At 37.6% G+C, this 20908-nt stretch overlaps 2 protein-coding genes and 1 pseudogene across 3 annotated transcripts in view; 1 reads left to right on the plus strand and 2 right to left on the minus strand.

Moving 5' to 3' along the window:
• The window catches only part of SLC16A2 (solute carrier family 16 member 2), a 148535-nt gene that overhangs the window by 39395 nt on the left and 88232 nt on the right, over positions 1–20908 (minus strand). The window lies entirely within an intron of this gene.
• LOC311614629 (ras-related GTP-binding protein A-like) lies at positions 2018–7345 on the minus strand (annotated as a pseudogene). Its single transcript has one exon. The product of its transcript is annotated as a ras-related GTP-binding protein A-like (transcript).
• Positions 12370–13163, plus strand: LOC311615587 (dynein light chain Tctex-type 1-like). Its single transcript, XM_084870921.1, has one exon. It carries the CDS (start codon positions 12388–12390, stop codon positions 12811–12813), a length of 426 nt encoding a protein of 141 aa, XP_084727047.1. The 5' UTR covers positions 12370–12387; the 3' UTR covers positions 12814–13163.

Raw genomic sequence — 20908 nt, forward strand, 5'->3', positions numbered from 1 at the left:
TCTTTCATTTCTGACTTTTTTGGGGGTGGTCCTCTTTCTTTGCTTCTTGGTGAGCCTTGCTAGAGATTCATCAATCTTGTTTATCCTTTCAAAGAACCAGCTCTTGGTTTTGTTGATCTTTTGTATTTTTTTTTTTTGTCTCTATGTCATTTATCTTCACTCTGATCTTTATTTTTTTTTAATATATATATATTTTTTTTATTGATTTTTGACAGAGAGGAAGAGAGAGGGACAGAGAGCTAGAAACATCGATGAGAGAGAATCATTGATCAGCTGCCTCTTGCACACCCCCCACCGGGGATGTACCCTCAGCCAATGTAGATGCCCTTGACTGGAATCGAACCTGAGACCCCTCAGTCCGAAGGCCAACGCTCTATCCACTGAGCCAAACCATTTTTGGCACTCTGATCTTTATTATTTCCTTTCTTCTTCTTATGCTGGGCTTTTCATGTTGCTCTCTTTTTACCTCTTTGAGTTGTAGGGTTAGATCATTTATAACCATTGCTTCTTGTTTTTTGAGATAGGACTGTAGTGCTATGAACTTCCCTCTCAAGACTGCATTCACTGTGTCCCATAGATTTTGGATTGTTATGTTTTCATTGTCATTTGTTGCCATGATGCTTTCTTTTTCTTCTTTGATCTCTTTGGTAACCCAATCATTGTTTAATAGCATGCTGTTTAGTCTCCCGGTATTTGATATTTCAATTGTTTTTATTGTAGTTTATTATTAATTTTATGCCATTGTGATCTAGGAAGAAGCTTGATATTATTTCTGTCTCCTTAAATTTGAAAAAACTTTGCCTGTGTCCCAATATGTGGTCTATCTTTGAAAATGACCCATGTGTCTTGAGAAGAATGTATATTCTGTGGCTTTGGGGTGAAATGTTCTGAAGATGTCAACTAATTACATCTGATCTAGTGAGTCATTTTAGATTGATGTTTCTTTGCTGATTTTATGTTTAGAGGATTTGTCCAGTGATCTTAGTGGGGCATTAATGTCTCCTACTATGACTGTATTGCTATCAATCTCTCCCTTGATATCCTCCAGAATTTTTTTTTTTAATGTATTTGGGTGCTCCTGTATTGGGTGTATATATGTTTGCCTGAGTTATTTCTTCTTATTGGATTGCTCCCTTTAGTATTATGAAGTGACCTTCCTTATCTCTTGTTATGTCCTTCACTTTGAGATCTAATTTGTCAGATATAAGTATTGCTACACCAGTGCTCTTTTTATTTCCATTCGCCTGGAAAACCTTTTTCCATCACCTCACCATCAGTCTCTATGAGTCCTTTTTTCTGAGGTGGGTTTCCTGTAGACAGCAGATATATGGGTCATATTTTATTATCCACTCAGCTACTCTATGTATTTTGATTGGGCCATTTAATCCATTTACATTTAAAGTTATTATTGATAGGTACTTGTTTGTCACCATTTTTATTCTATTCCCCTGTGTTCTTTCTTCCCTTCCTATTTCTTCTTTTTACAACAGACCCTTTATCATTTCTTACATTGCTTTGGTGGTGAAACTCCCTTAGTCTTTTTTTTTTTTTTTTTTGTCTGTATAGCTCCTGATTTCTCCCTCAATTTTGATTGATGGTCTTGCTGGGTACAGTATTCTTGGATTCAGACCTTTGCTTTGCATGACTATATATTTCATTCCATTCCCTTCTGGCCTGATGTGTTTCTGTTGAGAAATCAGTCATTAGTCTTATGGGGGATCCTTTGTAGGTAACTTTCTGTTTCTCTCCATATAAACTTTAAGATTCTTACTTTGTCATTGGTGTATGCCAACTTAATTATAATGTGCCTTGGGTTTAGTCTTTGGGGTTCATCTTGTTTGGGACTCTGTGAGCTTCTTGTATTTGTGTGTGTGTTTTCTTCCTGATGTTGTGGAAGCTTTTTGTCATTTTTTCTTCAAACAGGTTTTTTATTTCTTGCTCAGTTTCCTCTCCTGGAACCCCAATTATGCAGAAGTTGTTTCGTCTGGTGCTGTCCCAAAGTTCCCTCCTATATTTTATTTTATATTTTCTAGAGGCTGCTCTGGTTGGGTATTTTTTCCTACCTTGTCTTCTAGCTCATTGAGCAATTCCTCCGCTGCTTCTAATATACTATTGATGCTTCCTGTTGAGTTCTTTATTCCAGTGATATCATTTTTTATTTCTTCTTACTTATTCTTAATTTCCCTTTGGTTCTTACACATATTGTTGAATTTGTCTTCCATCCTTTCCAGCAACCTTATGACCATTGCTCTGAACTCTTTTTCTGTCATGTTGCTTGCCCCCATTTCATTTACTTCCTTTTATGGTGATTCCTCCTTTTCTTTCATATTTGAGTTGTTTCTTTGTTTCCCCATGATCGCTCCTTTCAGGGTGTCTGGTTATGTACCTCTCTCTCTCCTATGTTGACTTTCTCTAGGCAATATCTGATCTTTCTGTCCATGGATTGCCTCACCAGCTGTGTTTAATTTGCCAGTTCTGGGTGGGTGTTGTTCCACTTAGCTGTTCATTCTATCTTCTCTGTAAGAAGGCACAGGGCCCATCTGCGTTTTTGGCACTGCTTTGTCTCCCCCTAGACAGCCTGCGGTTGGGGAGGTTGGAGTACTGGTGTTTGTTGGTTTACAGCTGATGCAGCTGGTCCCTGGGTGTTGTGGTTGAAAGGTGCCAGGAAGTATCTCAATTCTCCCTGGTTGAAGGTAAGGCTGGGATTCTGATCACAGCCAGTCTCTCGATCACAGCTTGTATCCCCTTCAAGGTGGCATGGTCTCTTCAGCAGAGTTAGCCACTCCAGGAGAGATTTCAGCAGCAGTAAAGGCTGATCGACCAGGGGAGTTTGGTCCACCAGTCCCCAACAGTGCCTTGTAATATAGTTGTCCCTCAGTCACAAATATAGGCACTCCCCGCATGTCCACATACCCTCTTTTTGTTCTCTCACTCACACACTATCTTGCTGCCTGCCATCCTGTTGGCAACCATATTGGATCCCTCTTGAGTTAATTTTTGATAAGGGTATAAAGTCTGTATCTAGATTAATTCTTTTGCATGTGGATTTCCAGTTGTTCCAGCACCATTTATAGAAAAAAAATATTTGCTCCATTGTATTGCTTTTGCTTCCGAGTCAAAGTTCAGTTGGCTATATTTATGTGGATCTATCTCTGGGGTCTCTATTCTATTCCATTGATCTATTTGTCTATTTTGTCTATCTCCTCCAATATTACAGGTGTGATGTGGGGTCTTTTACCTCTCCTTATAAACTTTAGCATCAGTTTGTGGATATCCACAAAAGAACTTGCTGGGATTTATTTATTTTATTTTTTTTGAGATTGTATTAAATATACAGATAAAGCTTGCAACTGATATCCTAACAATATTGAATCTCCCTAGGCATGAACATGGAATATCACTCTGTTTATTTAGTTCTTTTAAATTTTGTTTTGAAGCTTTTTGTAGGTTTACTCATATAGAGTTTGTACATATTTTGTAAATCTTATACCTAAGTATATCATTTTGGGCAAAGCTAGTGTAAATGGTATTTGTTTTAATTTCAAATCTCACTTGGAATTTGTTGGAATATAGCAAAGTGATGGATTTTTCCAGGAGATTTTTAGTTGATTCTTTCAGGTTTTCTATATAGATGATTGTATTATCTACAAACAAAGGCAGTTTTATTTCTTTCTTACCAATTTGTATATCTGTTATCTCATTTTCTTGTATTATTATATTAGCTAGAACTTCCATTATAATTTTTAAAAGGAGTGTTGAGAGGGGACATCCTTGCCTTATATCAGATCTTAGTGGTAAAACTGCCAGTTTCTCACCATTAAGTGTGATATTAGCATTAGGTTTCTTAATATATATTTTCAAATTAATCTAATTTGTGTTTTACACTTTAAAATTTGAAATGATTTTAGATTCACAGGAAATTGCCAAGATACTTTAGGGAGGTCCCATGAATATTTCTTCCAGTTTCCCCCAATAGTTAACATCTTATGTAATTATGCTACAATATCAAAACCTGGAAATTGACATTGGCACATTACATGTGTTTAGTTCTATATAATTTCATCACATGTGTAGGTTCATGAAACCACCACCATAATCAAGATACAGAACTATTCCATCACCACAGAAATCTACTTTGTGCTACTCTTCATTGTCTCATCCATTCTACTCACCCACCATCCCTAACTTCTAGCAACTACAAATTTGTTTTCCATCTCTATAATATTATTTCAAAAAGTTATATAAGTAGAGCCATATAGTATGTGACCTTTTCAAATTGGCTTTTTCACCCAGCATAATTCTATGAAGATACATATTTAAAGTGAGTTTCTTGAAGACAGCATATAGTTTGGGCATTTCTTTTCAAATTTTCTATCCACTTTGCAAATCTCTGTCTTTTTGAATTTTAAAAATCTTTTCAATTAGAGTTGACATTTAATATGGTGTATAGCATAGTATACAGCATAATTATTACACATTTATATAATTTACAAAGTAATTCCCAATAAGTCTTGCAGTAAACTGACACCATATATATTTATTAAAAGATTGACTATAATCCATATGCTGTCCTTTACATCCTCATTTTGTAATGATCAATTTGTACCTCTTAATCCCTTCACCTTTTTCACCCAGCCCCCGACTTCCTTCTGATACTGTGTATCTGTGAGTTTGTTTCCACACATAAGAGAAATCATATGTGTTTGTTTTTCTCATTTGACTCATCTAAGTCCATCCATGCTTTTACAAATGGTAAGACTGCATTCTTTTTATGGCTGATTAATATTCCATTGTGCATATATACCACATCTTCTTTATCCATTCATCTTTTCCCCCCCTAACAGCAAGTTTATTTGTAATATGAGTTAAGGATTATTTTAATGCATGCTGAGAAACAGTAATACTCCAAACGTCTAGGTTACTATCTCAGAGGGAATACAAGACAATGTTAGAAGAGGCTTTGGCACATACAACTATTGGAACAAGATTATCAGAAAACACTATTAAAATCTTATTATCAGAACACTCACATATTACCTACTTTTATGTCATATCGGCTTCATGGATAGCTCATCTTCTAGGTTCTGACTGGCTATTTGAGTAAATAGCATTCTAGGTTAAACATTATGTCTGGACAGTAGGGAAAAATACAGAAGTGGTAAGCATCACAACATTTTAGAGTCTACCTATACTAATACAACAGTAAGATTAAGAAACAGTATTTCAATTTCTTTTCTGAAACAACATTTGGCAATGCTTAGCTCATGAGAAGACACTGCCTTGGCCCGTCCACTCTTTTAAGCTTTTGAAAGTGTTTCCTTGCATTGTGGATGTTGATCAGAGTAGCTACATAAGGAATAGATGGATCAGACATCACAACCATAACATAAGTGTTGGATGTAAAGATATCAATAAAAACAGCAAAGTTCCCAACTTCCATGCCCTGGGAAGAAGCAGCCGTCTCGCTGCAGCTCAACTTAAACTGCTTAATAATGTTGCTGATTTTTTCAAATCTGTGGACAGCACACTGCTCTTTACACTGATAGTGAGAAATCACCAGAAAAGTAGCTCTCTCAAATATAAGCACTTCATTGGCCTTGATAATTTTAGCAAAATCCCTCAGGTTCATTTCTAGCTGCTGAACATTGGGAATCAGCTGATAAACAATGCTTATAGAGAGTTTCATCTCAGATAAATGTCCAGAAGCAAGAACATTCCAGTGGGCGAGACAAATGCTTCAGATCTTCTCACTCTTTAAAAATCAAATCCCGCTGATCCTTCTGTACCAGATCCATCTTGTTGCACCAAGCAAAAGATTTTGGCATCTGGAGAATTCTGCAGAATGGTTTCCAGGCATAACTGGTAATAGTGCATGTCCTTTTCCAATTCGTGGCTCTCCACATCAAAGACATAAATCAGAACCTCCACATTTCGGAAGATGTCTCATTGGCTAGTGAAGTAGTTTTTCATGAAGATGTCCTGTCCACCACAGTCCCACAGGTTCAACACCAGGTTTTCCAGAAATCAAACATGGGAATTTTCTACATCAAATGTCCTTGTATTTCCAACAGTCTCTGAGAGAGTAGGTGCTCAAACTGCTATTAATTTGAAGACTATGTAAACTGTCTAGTATTTTTGCATCAAGTTGATGTGTGTCTCTGGCAATATAATTTGCAAAGATAATAGATCTCATGATTGTCTTACCAGACCCACTGTTACCCATCAATAGCACGTTTTTCTTAAAGGTTGCATTTGGCAGCACCCACCCTGCTCTCTGGTTGACATGAAAGCACCTTGGAGCAGACTGGCTGTGTGGCTTCAGGGAGAGTGTTGAAGGGACAAACACCAAGGTCTCTGTACTTGGCTCCTCTCCTGCACCAACTGCAGATGCCATCTTTCCTTTCTTGGGTTGAGCCCCCATCTTTTGATTGATAAATGTAATCAATTTCCATTTAAAGTAATTATTGATAGATATGTAGTTATTGACATTTTAGTAATTGTTTTTATTGTTTTTGTAGTTCTTCTCTGTTCCTTTTTTTCCCCTCTTGTATGTTGATGACTTTCTGTAATGTTGTATTTGAATTCCTTAATCTTTATTTCTTGTAGAGTTTTGGTTTGTGGTTACCATGTGCTGCATAATTACTAGGCTGTGTGTACAGCAGTTTATTTAAACTGATGGTCACTTAAGTATGAATACACTCTAAAAATACAAATATTTTTACTCACCTCAACCACATTTACATTTCATAATTATTATTATTTTTATTTTTTAAAATATATTTTTTATTGATTTTTTACAGAGAGGAAGGGAGAGAGATAGAGAGCTAGAAATATCAATGAGAGAGAAACATCGACCAGCTGCCTCTTGCACACCCCCTACCAAGGATGTTCCCACAACCAATGTACATGCCCTTGACCGGAATCAAACCTGGGACCTTTCAGTCCACAGACCGATGTTCTACCACTGAGCCAAACCGGTTTTGGCTCAACTTCTATTTTTTAAATAAGAGTTTATATATGGTTGGTGTTATTTCTTTCTTAAATGTTTGTAATTCTGCAGTGAATCCTGTGATTCCTGATGACCCTTTCATTTTGAACATTCTGAAGTTTTAATAAGGCCCTTGTCATCAATCTTTGTGTTTTAGTTGTGTGTCTCTTCGGTCTTTATTTCTTGTCTCTGCCTCTTGCCTATTTTTCATACTCTTGGGTGAATTTTTGACAACTTGAGACTGTAAGGACTGGCAGTCCCCTCTGAGAAAGCTGAGGAAACTGTCCAATTTGTAGTTCCTATTTTTTTTAGCTACTAGTGTAGATAACTGACCATTGTGCTAAGCCAGTGGTTGCCAAATCAGTGGGCCATTAAGTTGAACCCAGTTACCCCTGGAAGACTGGTGTAGGAGTTTGAAGGACTGCATTTTCAGAATTGACATGGGTGCTCCTAAGTGTGAATTTCTCTGGGCCTCAGTCTGACTATCTGTAAAATTAGGAATGGAATACCTTAATCTTCTTATTTAAAAAAATGGAAGTAAATATACAGTAACAACAGAGGAAAGGATGCCAAATAACTTAATAAGTGGGTAATATAGTTTCAGTGGTTATTTGACTTAACAAGTTTTGACACTCAAAAGTAGCCTATTAACATTGGTATGCTTTGAGACAAAGTGTGGAAGGTTAAAAATGGGATTAGCTTAGATGTAGAATGCTTGGAAAAGAATGTTTTTAGTATTTCTGTGCCAACACAGAAAAACACCACTATGTTCTAATGAAGAATAAAATTTAAAACATTGACAGGATCAAATAACAGGACAAATATGAAAATACTTTTGGAATTCTTTAATAAAGGATTTATATAAATCTAGAGTAAACTTCTTTTTTTTTCTTTTTTTTGTAGAGTAAACTTCTAAACCCAATAGCTGGATGATTAGTAGCTAGCATAGTCAATAGATTTTGAGGCTGAAAGCTGAAAGAAAGAGCTTCTTAACACAGTGTTTTTCAGAAAATAAAAAAAAGTTTGGAATAAGCTTTCAGAACAAGAGTATTTCATTTATTCACTGGAAAAATAACTACCTAGCGCTTAACTCTGGGTCCTGTATAAGGCTAGATGAATAGTTAATAAAAGAAGCTCAACTGGAGGTCACTCTCTGTCAGCCAGAGAGAGAATAGAGGTCAGGGCTCCCGCTATCACAGTTCCCAAGGAAAACCAAGTTGCTGTATTTCTCTCCTCTGTAGCTCCCTGAAAGCGTATTTACTTTTTTCCTCTTAAAAGTGTTCTACCAATGCTTTCAGTCATCTAATAGGTTCTGATCACCTAGCCAGATGTGTCAGCATACTATCAGCACAGTTCTGAGGTGCTTGCCACCTACCCCACATGGTCTCCATGTCCTACCTATGCCATTCTTACCATACCCAATAATCCCAACTAGGTTTAGTTTCTTTACCATGTTATGTGGACCCTAAAGAGGGGTGGAGATGGAACAGAAATAGGGGAATATTTCTAGCAACAGAGACTCCATTTCACAATGCCATTTTCTCCAGCAATTGGACAGTTAAGCCTCAGAACATAAACTCCTAATCATATTTGTCATTCCTTCATAGTACTGTTCACCTTATCAGGAAGCAGGGACTCTTGAATAAAGCCACCTCTTCCCCCATTACCACCCCCTTCACCTCTTGCTCTCTTTCTCTCATCTACTCCTTTCTTAGCTTTGCCTTTTCTTTGGCTTCGCTCCATTATGCTCTAATTTGAGCTCCTGTTAGTTGTCTATAAAAACAGGAATTTGTGAAAGCATGTAATATACTGACATTTGGAGGGTTTGACTCTTAGAGTATCATCTTCTCCCCCTCTTTCAACTCTGAGGGAAAGCTCAGCTAACTTGGCTTTTGGCAGCCAAGGAATGAGGAATCTGGTCTCACATCTGAGTTCTTTTCTGAGCAGTCTTCCTGTAGTTCAAAGCCTATGAGCCTGAGTAAGGAATCAGGGCACTAATTGAGCATTTGAGTGAAAACATTTATAGCATAAGGAATCTTGAGGGTCAATAAGCCCAGGATGGAACTGGAAAGATCAGGGCTCCACTCTTGCAATTTCTAGGCTAAACCGAAGTCCAGCTATCTGTGTGTTCCTAAGGCAGGAAAGGAGGGGCTACCTGTTGAATATAGGCATTATGTTCACTTCAGGTACAGGCATTTTGGGAACCAACGCTCTGGGAGTACTAATTCACCTGAGGGTAGTGTTTGAGGTTGAAGAGAACTCTGGGAGCCACTGGACGAAAGCTGTGGATGATGGGTTTATATATAGTTAATCCTCAAAGTCCTAGGGATTTGTTGGACAGAAAGTTTATTAGTCAAAAGTTAGGCATTTGTTTAGCACTTAGTGCAGCTGTGGGTTCAAATAATGCTCTGTGCCTGAGCGAAAGTTGTGGGATGCCACATCTGATTTTGCCAGGTTGTTTAGAAATATGACCCTCTACATCACCTGTTAAACTCTACTTTTCACCCTTGCAAACTCTCCCACATCTCAGCTGCCTTATCAAAATATATTTGTCTTTCTCTTATGAGAGCAAGAGTAATATGGGAAACAATAAAAACTCCCTAGCTTTAAGACCAAAGACTGTCAAGAATTCTAGAATAACTCTACCAATGCCTTGTATTTTCCAAAAAGGAAAACTGAGTGCAAGAAAGGTAAAGGATAACCAATAGCATTTATTTATCATCAACATGTTTATTGTCATTATAATTATAACTATTGTTTCTCCTTTTTTAAAAAATATAGTCATCCCTTGATTATTTTTCTTCCACTAAATTTCCTCTGATAATGTTTCCTGCTAACAATCCTTTACATTCTTTATCTTATATCATTAATCTAAGTATTAGATTACCTTACCTTTTTTTAAAATATATTTTTATTGATTTTTTTTGCAGAGAGGAAGGGAGAGAGATAGAGAGCTAGAAACGTCGATGAGAGAGAAACATCGACCAGCTGCCTCCTCCACACCGCCCACTGGGGACGAGCCCGCAACCAATGTACATGCCCTTGACCAGAATCAAACTTGGGACCCTTGAGTCTGCAGACCAATGCTCTACCACTGAGCCAAACCGGTTTCTGCTAGATTACCTTATTTTTATTTAACATAGTAAATTTTCTTTCACTTGGAATTTTGACCTCTCTCTAAATCTTTAAGTAGAAAAATTCACCCTGGCCTTTAACCATGAAATTTATGAAGTTCATTGCTCTTATTTTAAGAAATGTATTTCTTATTCTACTGTAAGATCTTTTGAAACAAAGATAATATGTAATTTATTTAGCATCCCCAATGCTTGTGGGATTACCCTTTCTCTGTTCTAGAGAGGATGATAATTAATTGTTAAATAAGTGAATATCATATGAATGGCTTCACATATATATATATATATATATATATATATATATATATATATATATATAATTTAAAAACTATATTAAAGTATTGTTTTCTATTCCTCCCATGAAGTATAGCTAAAAAACTGGATATTGTATGTGAAACAAATAAAAAAAGCTAAAGGGTAGAGAGAAAAACGCCGATGGTCTCAGGACCAAAGAAACAGCATAGCAATTTTCTTTTTGCCTCATATATCTTACATCTGGAGCTGAAAAAGCCCATAAATCAGAATTTCAATAAGAATAGATAAAATGAACCCCCCCAAAAATCCTGATTTATTTAGGGGGAAAAACACAGGAAAGGGGTAGTCTAGCAAGATAGAACACTTTTAGACAATAACTGCAGCAAAATGCCATAGGAAAAAAAATGATTTTCAAGTGACCTTTACGAGTAAAGGCCTAGTGGGGAACCTAGACTTCTACACTCACCCAGCTGTAATAAGGTGTATCAACCTGCCTTTCCCCTCCCATACTGAGATCCTGTCAGAGTAAACTGAATAGGAAGCCAGGAATTCCATTATACTGTACCCCCATGAAGTTAGTGGAGACCATACAGAGAGCCTGGACTTTCACCATTGCCAGATTGTAACCTCCAATTTTTCTCCCATTCCTGGAGTAGTGCCAAGGTGATTACAGTAAAGGCCAAGCAGGAAGGCAGCATTTTCACCATCTCTTAGTATCATATCAATTGAAGCAATGTGGGAAACAGTATCAAGGGACTCCTACCTCTTCCAAAAAAGAAGGTATCAGAGGAAGCCTAGTGGAGATCTTGAACACCAAACCCTGATCAGCAATAACAAAGCACCCATCCTCTACAGAGTGTCAGTGGAGGCTAAGCAGGGAAGATGGACTCCCACCACAATTTATTCCACTCCACCTAGCAATAAAAAGGTGGGTGCATTACTGGCACAGTGTCATAGAAGGTCTATTAAAAAATAAGATTTAAATAAGATCCAGAGTCTCATAATATAATATCCAAAATGTCTAGTAAACAATAGAAAACCACTTGTTACATCAAACACTATGAAATCTCAACTTCAATGAGACAAGATAATTGATTTATACCAACAGCTAAATTATAAGGATGTTGGAGTTATTTGACAAGGATTTTAAAGCAGCCATCATAAAAATGCTTCAGTGAACAATTAATGCTTACTGAATGGGCTCCACAACAGACTGGAGAGAACAGAGGAAAGAATGAGTGAACTTGAAGATAGAATAATAGGAATTATCTAATCTAATCAACACAGAGAAAATAAATTAGAAAAAAAGAAAAGAGACTCAAGGAACTATAGGGCTGTAATAAAAGATGTAACATTCCTGTCATTAGAGGAGTCCTGGACAAAGAGCAGGAATGAGGGGCTGAAAAAATACTCAAAATATAATGGCTGAAAAATCCAAAGATTTGGCAAAATACAAACTTACAATATTAAAAACATGAATGAGCATCAGAGAGGATGAATCAAAGAAATCTACACCAAAACACATCATAAAGTTCTGTAATCTAAACATTCACATGTAACATAATCTTGAAAACAGTGAGTTGTAGAGGACCCAGGATTTCAGTGAAGTAGATGGAAATTATACTCAACTTCTCCCAGGATAAAACCAGAAATGCAACTATATTGTAGAACAATCCCAAATAACCAACTGAACACTTACTTTACAGATGTGTTATAACCAAAGACTTACAGAAGAAGCTACGTCTAGACTGGTAGGAAGGGCAGAGGTATGGAAAAGGCTGTGAGGATTAATAAGAAAAAAAATAAAGCTATGCCCAGCTAGAATGGCTCAGGGGTTGAGCACTGACTTATAAACCAGTAGGTTACAGTTTGATTCCCAATTAGGGCACACCTCATTAGGGGTGTGTGCGGGATCGATGATTCTAGATCATCAACGATGTTTATGTCTCTCTCTCCTTATCCCATCCTCTCTGAAATCAATCAAAATATATTTTAAAAAACTACATTGAAATGTTTAAAATGAATCAATCAGAAATCATGCAAATGAAGCTTGCAATTAAGGAGATTAAGAGTGAACTACTGGACGCCAGGAAGATGGAGGACTATCAGAGTGCGGAAGAGACTACTTTTGTTGTTGACGAGGTGAGCAACATCTTGAAAGAGGCCATAGAAAGCGCCATCGGTGGCAACGCCTACCAGCACAGCAAAGTCAACCAGTGGACCACAAACGTAGTAGAACAAACTTTAAGCCAACTCACCAAGCTGGGAAAACCATTCAAATACATCGTGACCTGTATAATTATGCAGAAGAACGGAGCAGGACTACACACAGCGAGTTCCTGCTTCTGGGACAGCTCTACTGACGGGAGCTACACTGTGCGATGGGAGAACAAGACCATGTACTGCATCGTCAGCGCCTTCGGACTGTCCATCTGACTGACTCCTCATCCCCCCGGCTTCCTCCTCTGTCTCAACTTTTCTGTCTGACCTTCTAACCACCAGCCATGAGTTCTGAACAGCTTTCCCTGTTTTGTGTGGCACTGTCAACATGCAGAGAAAAACCCAATGACCGCCTGTTCTGTGATCACACACCCAGTCATACGGATCCTCCGTCGGAACCTGGTCTGCCATGTGTCCACACTCTGAATATCTCTGTTCAAAGGTGCTAAACACTCAGCCTGCTAGTGTGAACCTTTCTCTACTCTGAAATCATTCAAACACACTTTTTTCCATACTTTGTATTTTTATTAGAATAAATTATTCCAATTTAAAAAAAAAAAAAAAAAGAGAGTGAACTACTGCCGAAACAGGGTTGGCTCAGTGGATAGAGCGTCAGCCTGCGGACTGAAGGGTCCCGGGTTCAATCCCGGTCAAGGGCATGTACATTGGTTGCGGGCACATCCCCAGTGGGGGGTGTGCAAGAGGCAGCTGATCGATGATTCTCTCTCATCGATGTTTCTAACTCTCTATCCTTCTCTCTTCCTCTCTGTAAAATATCAATGAAATATATTTTAAAAAGAAAAGAAAGAGTGAACTACTGAGCATAGAAAACAGCCAACCAGATGGAGGAAGTAATTAGTGATATCGAAGATAAGAATCTAGAAATAATGCAGAAAATGCATTAATTCCAACAAAGATTTAATTTCCAAAATATATAAAGAACTCAAAAAGTCCAACACCAAACAAACAATCCAATCAAAAGTGGGCAAAGGACCTGAAAATACACCTCTCTGAAGAGGACATTACAAAGAGCCAATCAATATATGAAAAGATGTTCAACCTAGCTGATAATTAGGAAAATACAAATAAAAATGACAATGAGATACCACATCACACCTGTAAGAGTGGCCATTATCAACAAGACAAGTAATAACAAATGTTGGAGAGGTTGTGGAAAAAAGGAAACCCTCATTCACTGGTGGTGGGAATGTAGACTGGTACAACTGTGGGGAAGCACAAGACTTGTTTGGAAAAGTCAAGGCAGGAGCTGCCATCTTCTGCAAGGTCCCCCAAAGAGGTGCCTGAGTTTTTGGAGAATCCTCCTTACCAACTTCCCAACCAAGTCCCGTGCTTCCCCACACACAAGTACTATGGAAAGCAGTCTAGGGATTCCTCAAAAACCTAATTATACAGCTACCATCTGACCCAGCAATCCCTCTCCAGGGTATATACCCAAAAAACTAGAAAATATGTATTCACAAACATATATGCACCTGTATGTTCATTGCAGCATTATTCACGGGCCAAGACATGGAAATAATCAAAGTGTCCTATGATAGAGGACTGGATAAAGAAGATGTGGTACATATACACAGTGGTATACTACTCAGTCATAAAAAAGGGTGAAATACTGACATTTGCAACGACATGAGTGGAGTTTGAGAATATTATACTAAGTGAAATAAGTCAGTCAGCAACAGCTGAGAACCATACAACTTCACTCATATGTGGGATGAAACTGAAACTCATGAACATGAACAGTAGTGTGGTGGTTGCCAGAGGGAAGACAATGAGGGGTAAAGGGACTCTTATTATATGTTGATGGGAAAAGATTTGACTTTGTTGGTGGGAACAAGGTTCACTATACAGTTTTCGTGTGTAACTTAGAAACTCATACCTAAAAATTAAATGAATACACTGAGTGGCCAGATTATTATGACCTCTGAATGCATAATAATCTGGCCACTCAGTGTATTCATTTAATTTTTAGGTATGAGTTTCTAAGTTATACACAGAAACTGTAGTGTGTGTCCCTCAGCCTAATCTATACCCTCTCCAATCTGGGATCCCTTGGGGGATGTCCAACTGCCAAGCAGTCAGACATCCCTTTCACAATTCAGGACTGCTGGCTCCCAACTACTTAACTGCCTGCCTGGTTGCCCATAACCTCTTCTGCCTGCCAGCCTGATCACTCCCTAACCACTCCCCTGCCAGCCTGATCGACGCTTAACTGCTCCCCTGCCAGCCCAATCATCCCCAACTGCCCTCCCCTGACAACCTGGTCATCCTCGAATGCCCTTCCCTGCATATTCCCTCTTTATTAGATAGGGTTTTTTCTTTAACATATTGGACAGCCCTAACTGGTTTGGCTAGGTGGATGGAGCATCGGCCTGCAGACTCAAGGGGACCAGGTTTGATTCTGGTCAAGGGCATGTAACTTGGTTGGGGGCACATACCCAGTGGGGAGGGTGCAGGAGGCAGTTGATCAATGTTTCTCTCTCATAGATATTTCTAGTTCTCTCTTTTCCCATTCCTCTCTGTAAAAAAATCAATAAAATATATTTTAAAAGAAGAAAACATTTAATTCCTCCATATTGGAGGTGTGATCCAGTGGCTGAGACCTCAGGCTGCCACTGATCCCCAGGAGAGGATCATGTCTTGGGAGTTCATGCCCCTGCCAGGCTGAGACCCCAGCTCAGGCTGCTGCCACTGGGAGGGGGATTGTGCTGTGGGGAGTGAATTGGTTTTCATTTTTTATAAAGGGTCAGGAGGGCCTCTGGGCAGCATTCCACCAGGCTGCTTACTCTGCAGGCTTTCAGCAGCAGCCCTCCCTGAGACAGGGAAACTCAGGCAATGCTGAGAGGACTGGGCACCGCCATTTTATGGCTATGGGCACCTCCATTTTGTCGTGGAGTGTTGGTTAATTTGCATACTACTGTTTTATTAGATAGAATATATACATAGAGATAGGATTATTAGATAGAACATATATACATAGAGATAGGATATATACATATATATATTAAAGGCCCAGTGTATAAATTCATGCATGGGTGGGGTCCGGCCAGCCTGGCCCAGGGGAGGGAATATGGGCAAGTTGGCCAGCCTGCCTTCTGGTCGAACTCCTGGTCAAGGGGACAATTTGCATATTAGCCTTTTATTATATAAGATATACATTGAGTGGCCAGATTATTATGTATTCGGAGATCATAATAATCTGGCCACTCAGTGTATATGTTATCTACAAAAGAACCCCTGAGACCAAGTCTCACACACAATGAAAGTAAAGAAAGGGATGTAAAAAAATTTCCATGCAAACAGAAATTTAAAAAAAGCTGGAGTAGCAATACTTCTATCTGACAAATAGGTTTCAAAATGTAGGCCATAACAAGAGACAATGAAGGCTAATTCATATTACTAAAGAGATTAAAACAATAAAAGGATATAATACTGGTAAACATATATACATCTATTTAAACATATTAAAAAAAAACTTCTGGAGGATTTAAAGGGAGAGATTAACAGCAATACAATCATAGTGCGTGCCCCACTGATATCACTGATTCGATCTTCTAGACACACACACACACACACACACACACACACACACAAAATGTCAACAAGGAAACTGCAATCCTAAACAACAAAATAGCTCAAATGGATTTAGGTAACATTTACAGAACATTTCACCACAAAGCTGAAGAACATACATTCTTCTCAAGAGCATATGAGACATTCTCAAAGCTTGACCATATATTAAGTCTTTGCAAATTCAAGAAGATTGAAATTGTATCAAACACTCTATCACAATAGCATAAAACTAGAAGTTTACAACGATAAAAACACTCAAAAACATACAAATATATGGAGGCTGCATGGCATGGTATTAAACTATGAATGGGTTACCAATGAAACCAAGGAAGAAGTAAAAACCTTCATAGAAAAAAATGAAAATGAACACAAAACACCCTAAAACATATGATATATATCAAAAGTACCCCTGAGAGGGAAGTTCATATCACTACAGGTCTGCTACCTCAGAAAACAAGAAAAATTTCTAATAAATTATCTAACGGTCCAACTTAAAAAAATTATAAAGGGAACAAGAAGAAAAGCCTAATAATAATAATAATAATAATAATAATAATAATAATAATAATAAAGTTTTGGAGTATTTTTTCTAGATCTGTGATATATGCCATTGGTATTTCAATACTAGGTTGAATAAAAGTGGTGAAAGCAGATACCATTGTCTTTTTACTGTTTTTAAGGAAGATGGCTTTAGTTTATGAAGGAAATAATAATATCAGAGTGTAAATAAATGACATAGAGACTAAAATAAAGAACAATAAAAAAGCTTAATTAAATGAATAGCTGGTTCTTTGAAAAGCTCAATAAGATTGATGAACCTTTAGCCAAACTCATTAAGAATCAGAGAGAACCCAAATAAATAAAATCAGAAAATATAGAGATGAAATATCAACTGAACCAGAGAAATAGAAAGGATTGTAAGAAAATACTATGAACAACTACAGGGGATGCCAACAAGATGAACCACCTGGGCAAAGTGGACAAATTCCTAGAAAAATACAATCTTCCAATACTTAGTCAGAAGGAATGAGAAATCTTGAATAGGCTGATAACACTGATGAAATTTAAAGTAATGAAAAAATTCCCTGCAAACAAAAGCCTTGGTCCATATGGTCTCACTGGGAAGTTTTACGAAACATTCAAAGAAGAATTAACACTTAACTTCCTCAAACTATTCCAAAAAAACCAAGAGGAAGAAACACTGCCAAGCACTTTTTATGAAGCTAGCATTATCCTAAAGACACTAAAAGAAAGAGAATTACGGTACATGCCAATATCTCTGATGACCACAGATGGTAAAACCCCCAAGAAAACATTAGCAAATCTGATCCAGCAGTCTATATTAAAAAGATCATACATCATGACCTAGTGGGATTTATTATAGGGATGCAAGACTGCTACAATATACTGATATACTCTGTGCATGTGTTTTTACTCTCAAAACTCAAAAATAAGAAAATGTTGAAGAAGCAGTTGAAAATAGACCAAAGATTTAAACTGACATTTCACCAAAGAAATTATATAGATCATAAAAAATACATGAAAAGATGCTTATCATCAATAGTCATTAGGGAAAGTTAAATCCCAATGAGCTATTAATACCTACATATTTTAATAAACATCTAATATTTTAAAAACCGACTAACTATAGTTGAGTATTTTGAACAATTGGGACTCTCAGCTCCAGTTTCACACCTTCTGGGAATTTAAAATGGTTTAATCACATTGGAAAAAATTTGTAAGTTTCTAAAATGATTAAACATACTTACAATGAATCAACAAACCAAAAATAAATAAAAGTATACAGTATGTCCACATCAAGACGTGTACATGAATTTTATTTAAAAAATTAATATATATATTTTTATTGATTTCAGAGAGTAAGGGAGAGGGAGGGAGAGAGATAGAAACATCAATGATGAGAGAGAATCACTGATAGGCTGCCTCCTACACTCCCCATACTTTGGATCAACCCTGCAATCTGGGCATGGGCCCTTAACTGGAATCAAACCTGGGACTCTTCAGTCCGTGGGCATATGTTCTATCCACTGAGCTAAACCATCTAGTGCTACATGAATTTTATAGCAAGTATATTTATAATTAAAAATCTAAAAAGCTAGAAACAACAGAAGTGTTCATCAATATGTAAATGGGTAAACACATTGTGGCACACCAATGCCAAGATATGGTGATCAGCAATAAAAACAAATGAATCACTGATATATGCATAATTTGGATAAATCTAAAAAAATCTGATGAGGGAAATAACAAGACTAAAAAATAGCTACTTATTATTTCATTTATGTAAAATTCTAAAAAATGAAAGGTAATCTGTAGAAACAGAAAGACAAGCAATGGTTGCCTGTAGATAGGGAGAGGACATTTGAGGGTGATAGATATGCTCATTATCTTGAATACAGTGATGGCTTCATGATATACATATATCAAAAACATCACACTTTATACTTTAAATATAGGATGTTTGTTTTATGTCATACCACAATAATGCTGTTTAAAAATATAATAACATTTCTCTACCTTTTTAAATCCTCACCTGAGGATATGTTTACTGATTTTCAGAGAGAGAGGATGGGAGGGAGGGGAAAAAGGGAGAGAGAAAAGAGGAGAGAGACAGAGAGAGAGAGAGAGAGAGAGACAGAGAGAGACAGAGAGAGACAGAGAGACATAGAGAGAAAACTCATTTGGTTGCCTTCTGTGCTCGCCCCAACCAGGATCAAACCTGCAACCTACTCTGTTTCCCCGAAAATAAGAGTGTCTTATATTAATTATTGCTCCCAAAGATGTTCTAGGTCTTATTTTCAGGGAATGTCTTATTTTTCCATGAAGAAGAATATGGTACATATTTATTGTTAAATGAAAATAAAGGAAATTTATTACCTGTGTACGGTACGGTAGTACGGTAGTTGTCAACACAAAACAGACAAACTGTGAATCCTACAGTATCAAGAATTTACTCTTTTATTCAATGACAATCATGTCATCATCTTCTGGAACATCATCATAACAATCCGATTCCTGAATTTCCTGGTGAATTTCTTGTGACTCCATTTCTTTCAGAATCAGTGGACCAAATATCTCATGATAAGCAATAGCATTCTGAGACAGAGCCAGGGGGGGGGGGTGTGCTTATTTTTGGGCGGATGCCTTATATTTCACTCAGAAGGAAACCTGTAGGTAGGTCTTATTTTCAGAGGATGTTTTATTTTCGGGGAAACACGGTAGGTATGTGCCCTGACCAGGAATTGAACTTGCAACCTTTTCCATGTATAGGATGATGCTCCAAACAATTGAGTCACCAGGCCAGGTCAACATTATCCTACTTGTTAAAATCTATATATTTTCACAATTTAAAAACACAGAGAAGCAAGGCAAAAAGGAAAAAAATCACTATAGGTTCAATCATTTGGAGACAAGTATTTTTACTTTGGCACACATTACTACAGATTTCCTGTACAGATTTCTATATTGTTTTGTCAAAGACAGTATATAGTACATACCACTTATAATCTGCTTTTTAAAAATTTACTGACCTTTTCACATTAACAAAATTCAACAATACCTCTCCAAAAGGAAGAATGGAAGAAAGGGAGGAAAGAGAAGTAAGAGGGAGAGCGGGAGGGAGATGAACAATTGATACATACAACATTGATGAACTTTAAAATAATTATGTTGAGTGAAAGAAGCCAGAGCCTACCAAAAAAATATGTACTATATAACTCCAAACTCTAGAAAAATACAGACAAACCTAGAGTGACAGAAAGCATATTAGTGGTTGCCTGGAGCTGGGAAGGGACAAGCATTGGAGTTAGAGGGAGATATGAAGAAACTTTTGGCTGGATCTGTCCATTACTTTGATTGTAGCAATGGCTTCATGAGTGTGTACGTATGTCAAAACTTGTCAAATTGTACAGTTTAAATATGTGTGCTTTATTATATGTTAATTGTTTCTCAATAAAGCTTAAAAAATCATAGATGGAGAAATTGAGGCTCAGAAAGGACATAGCTGAGCTAGGACTAAAACCATTTTTGGTTTTCTAATCTAGTACTCATTCCACTGCACCATGATACATGACAGGCTCTGGTAAGACTGCTATACTCAAATCTCTTCCATTGTTCTACTTCTGAGTCTGTCTCCACTATAGAGATCCATGAGAAAGTCCCTGAGATTCCCCCATGCTCCACCACAGACCTGCTTTCCTCTCTCTGCCCCCCTAGGCCATTTACTTTGACCTCTTTCTCCTTAGACATTAACCCAATTCCAAGTTACTTCTCAGTCATGCTCGTCACTCAGAGGCACTTTTATCATGCTCAATTAGGCAATGGCTCTATGGACTTGGCATTCCTGGACCCTTGGGCAGCACCTCCCAGGCTGAATCCATGTCATGATCTTGGGTCTTCCCCCCAATCCCAAGCTTCCTGCTTTACTAGTATACTACTTAGGCAACTTAGAGGCATTAAGCAAGGGCTGACCAATGACCTCCTGTTGTTTACCCGATGAAAACACTGAGGCCCACAGACTTAGTTCATGGCAGGATAGAAAACATGTCCTGTATCACCATGCCCTGTCCATTCCCCTGTGTGGTTCTCTGACATGTTAGCATTTCTGCCTTTCTACTCCTAGCTTAGCTATATATCTTATTTGACCATAACCCTGTGAGGTTGGGAAAGGAACTCTGAGCCCATGGGCCAGAACGAATAC

This window comes from Pipistrellus hanaki (assembly GCF_964339955.1).
Source record: "Pipistrellus hanaki genome assembly, chromosome: X".
In the NCBI taxonomy this organism is placed as follows: domain Eukaryota; kingdom Metazoa; phylum Chordata; class Mammalia; order Chiroptera; family Vespertilionidae; genus Pipistrellus; species Pipistrellus hanaki.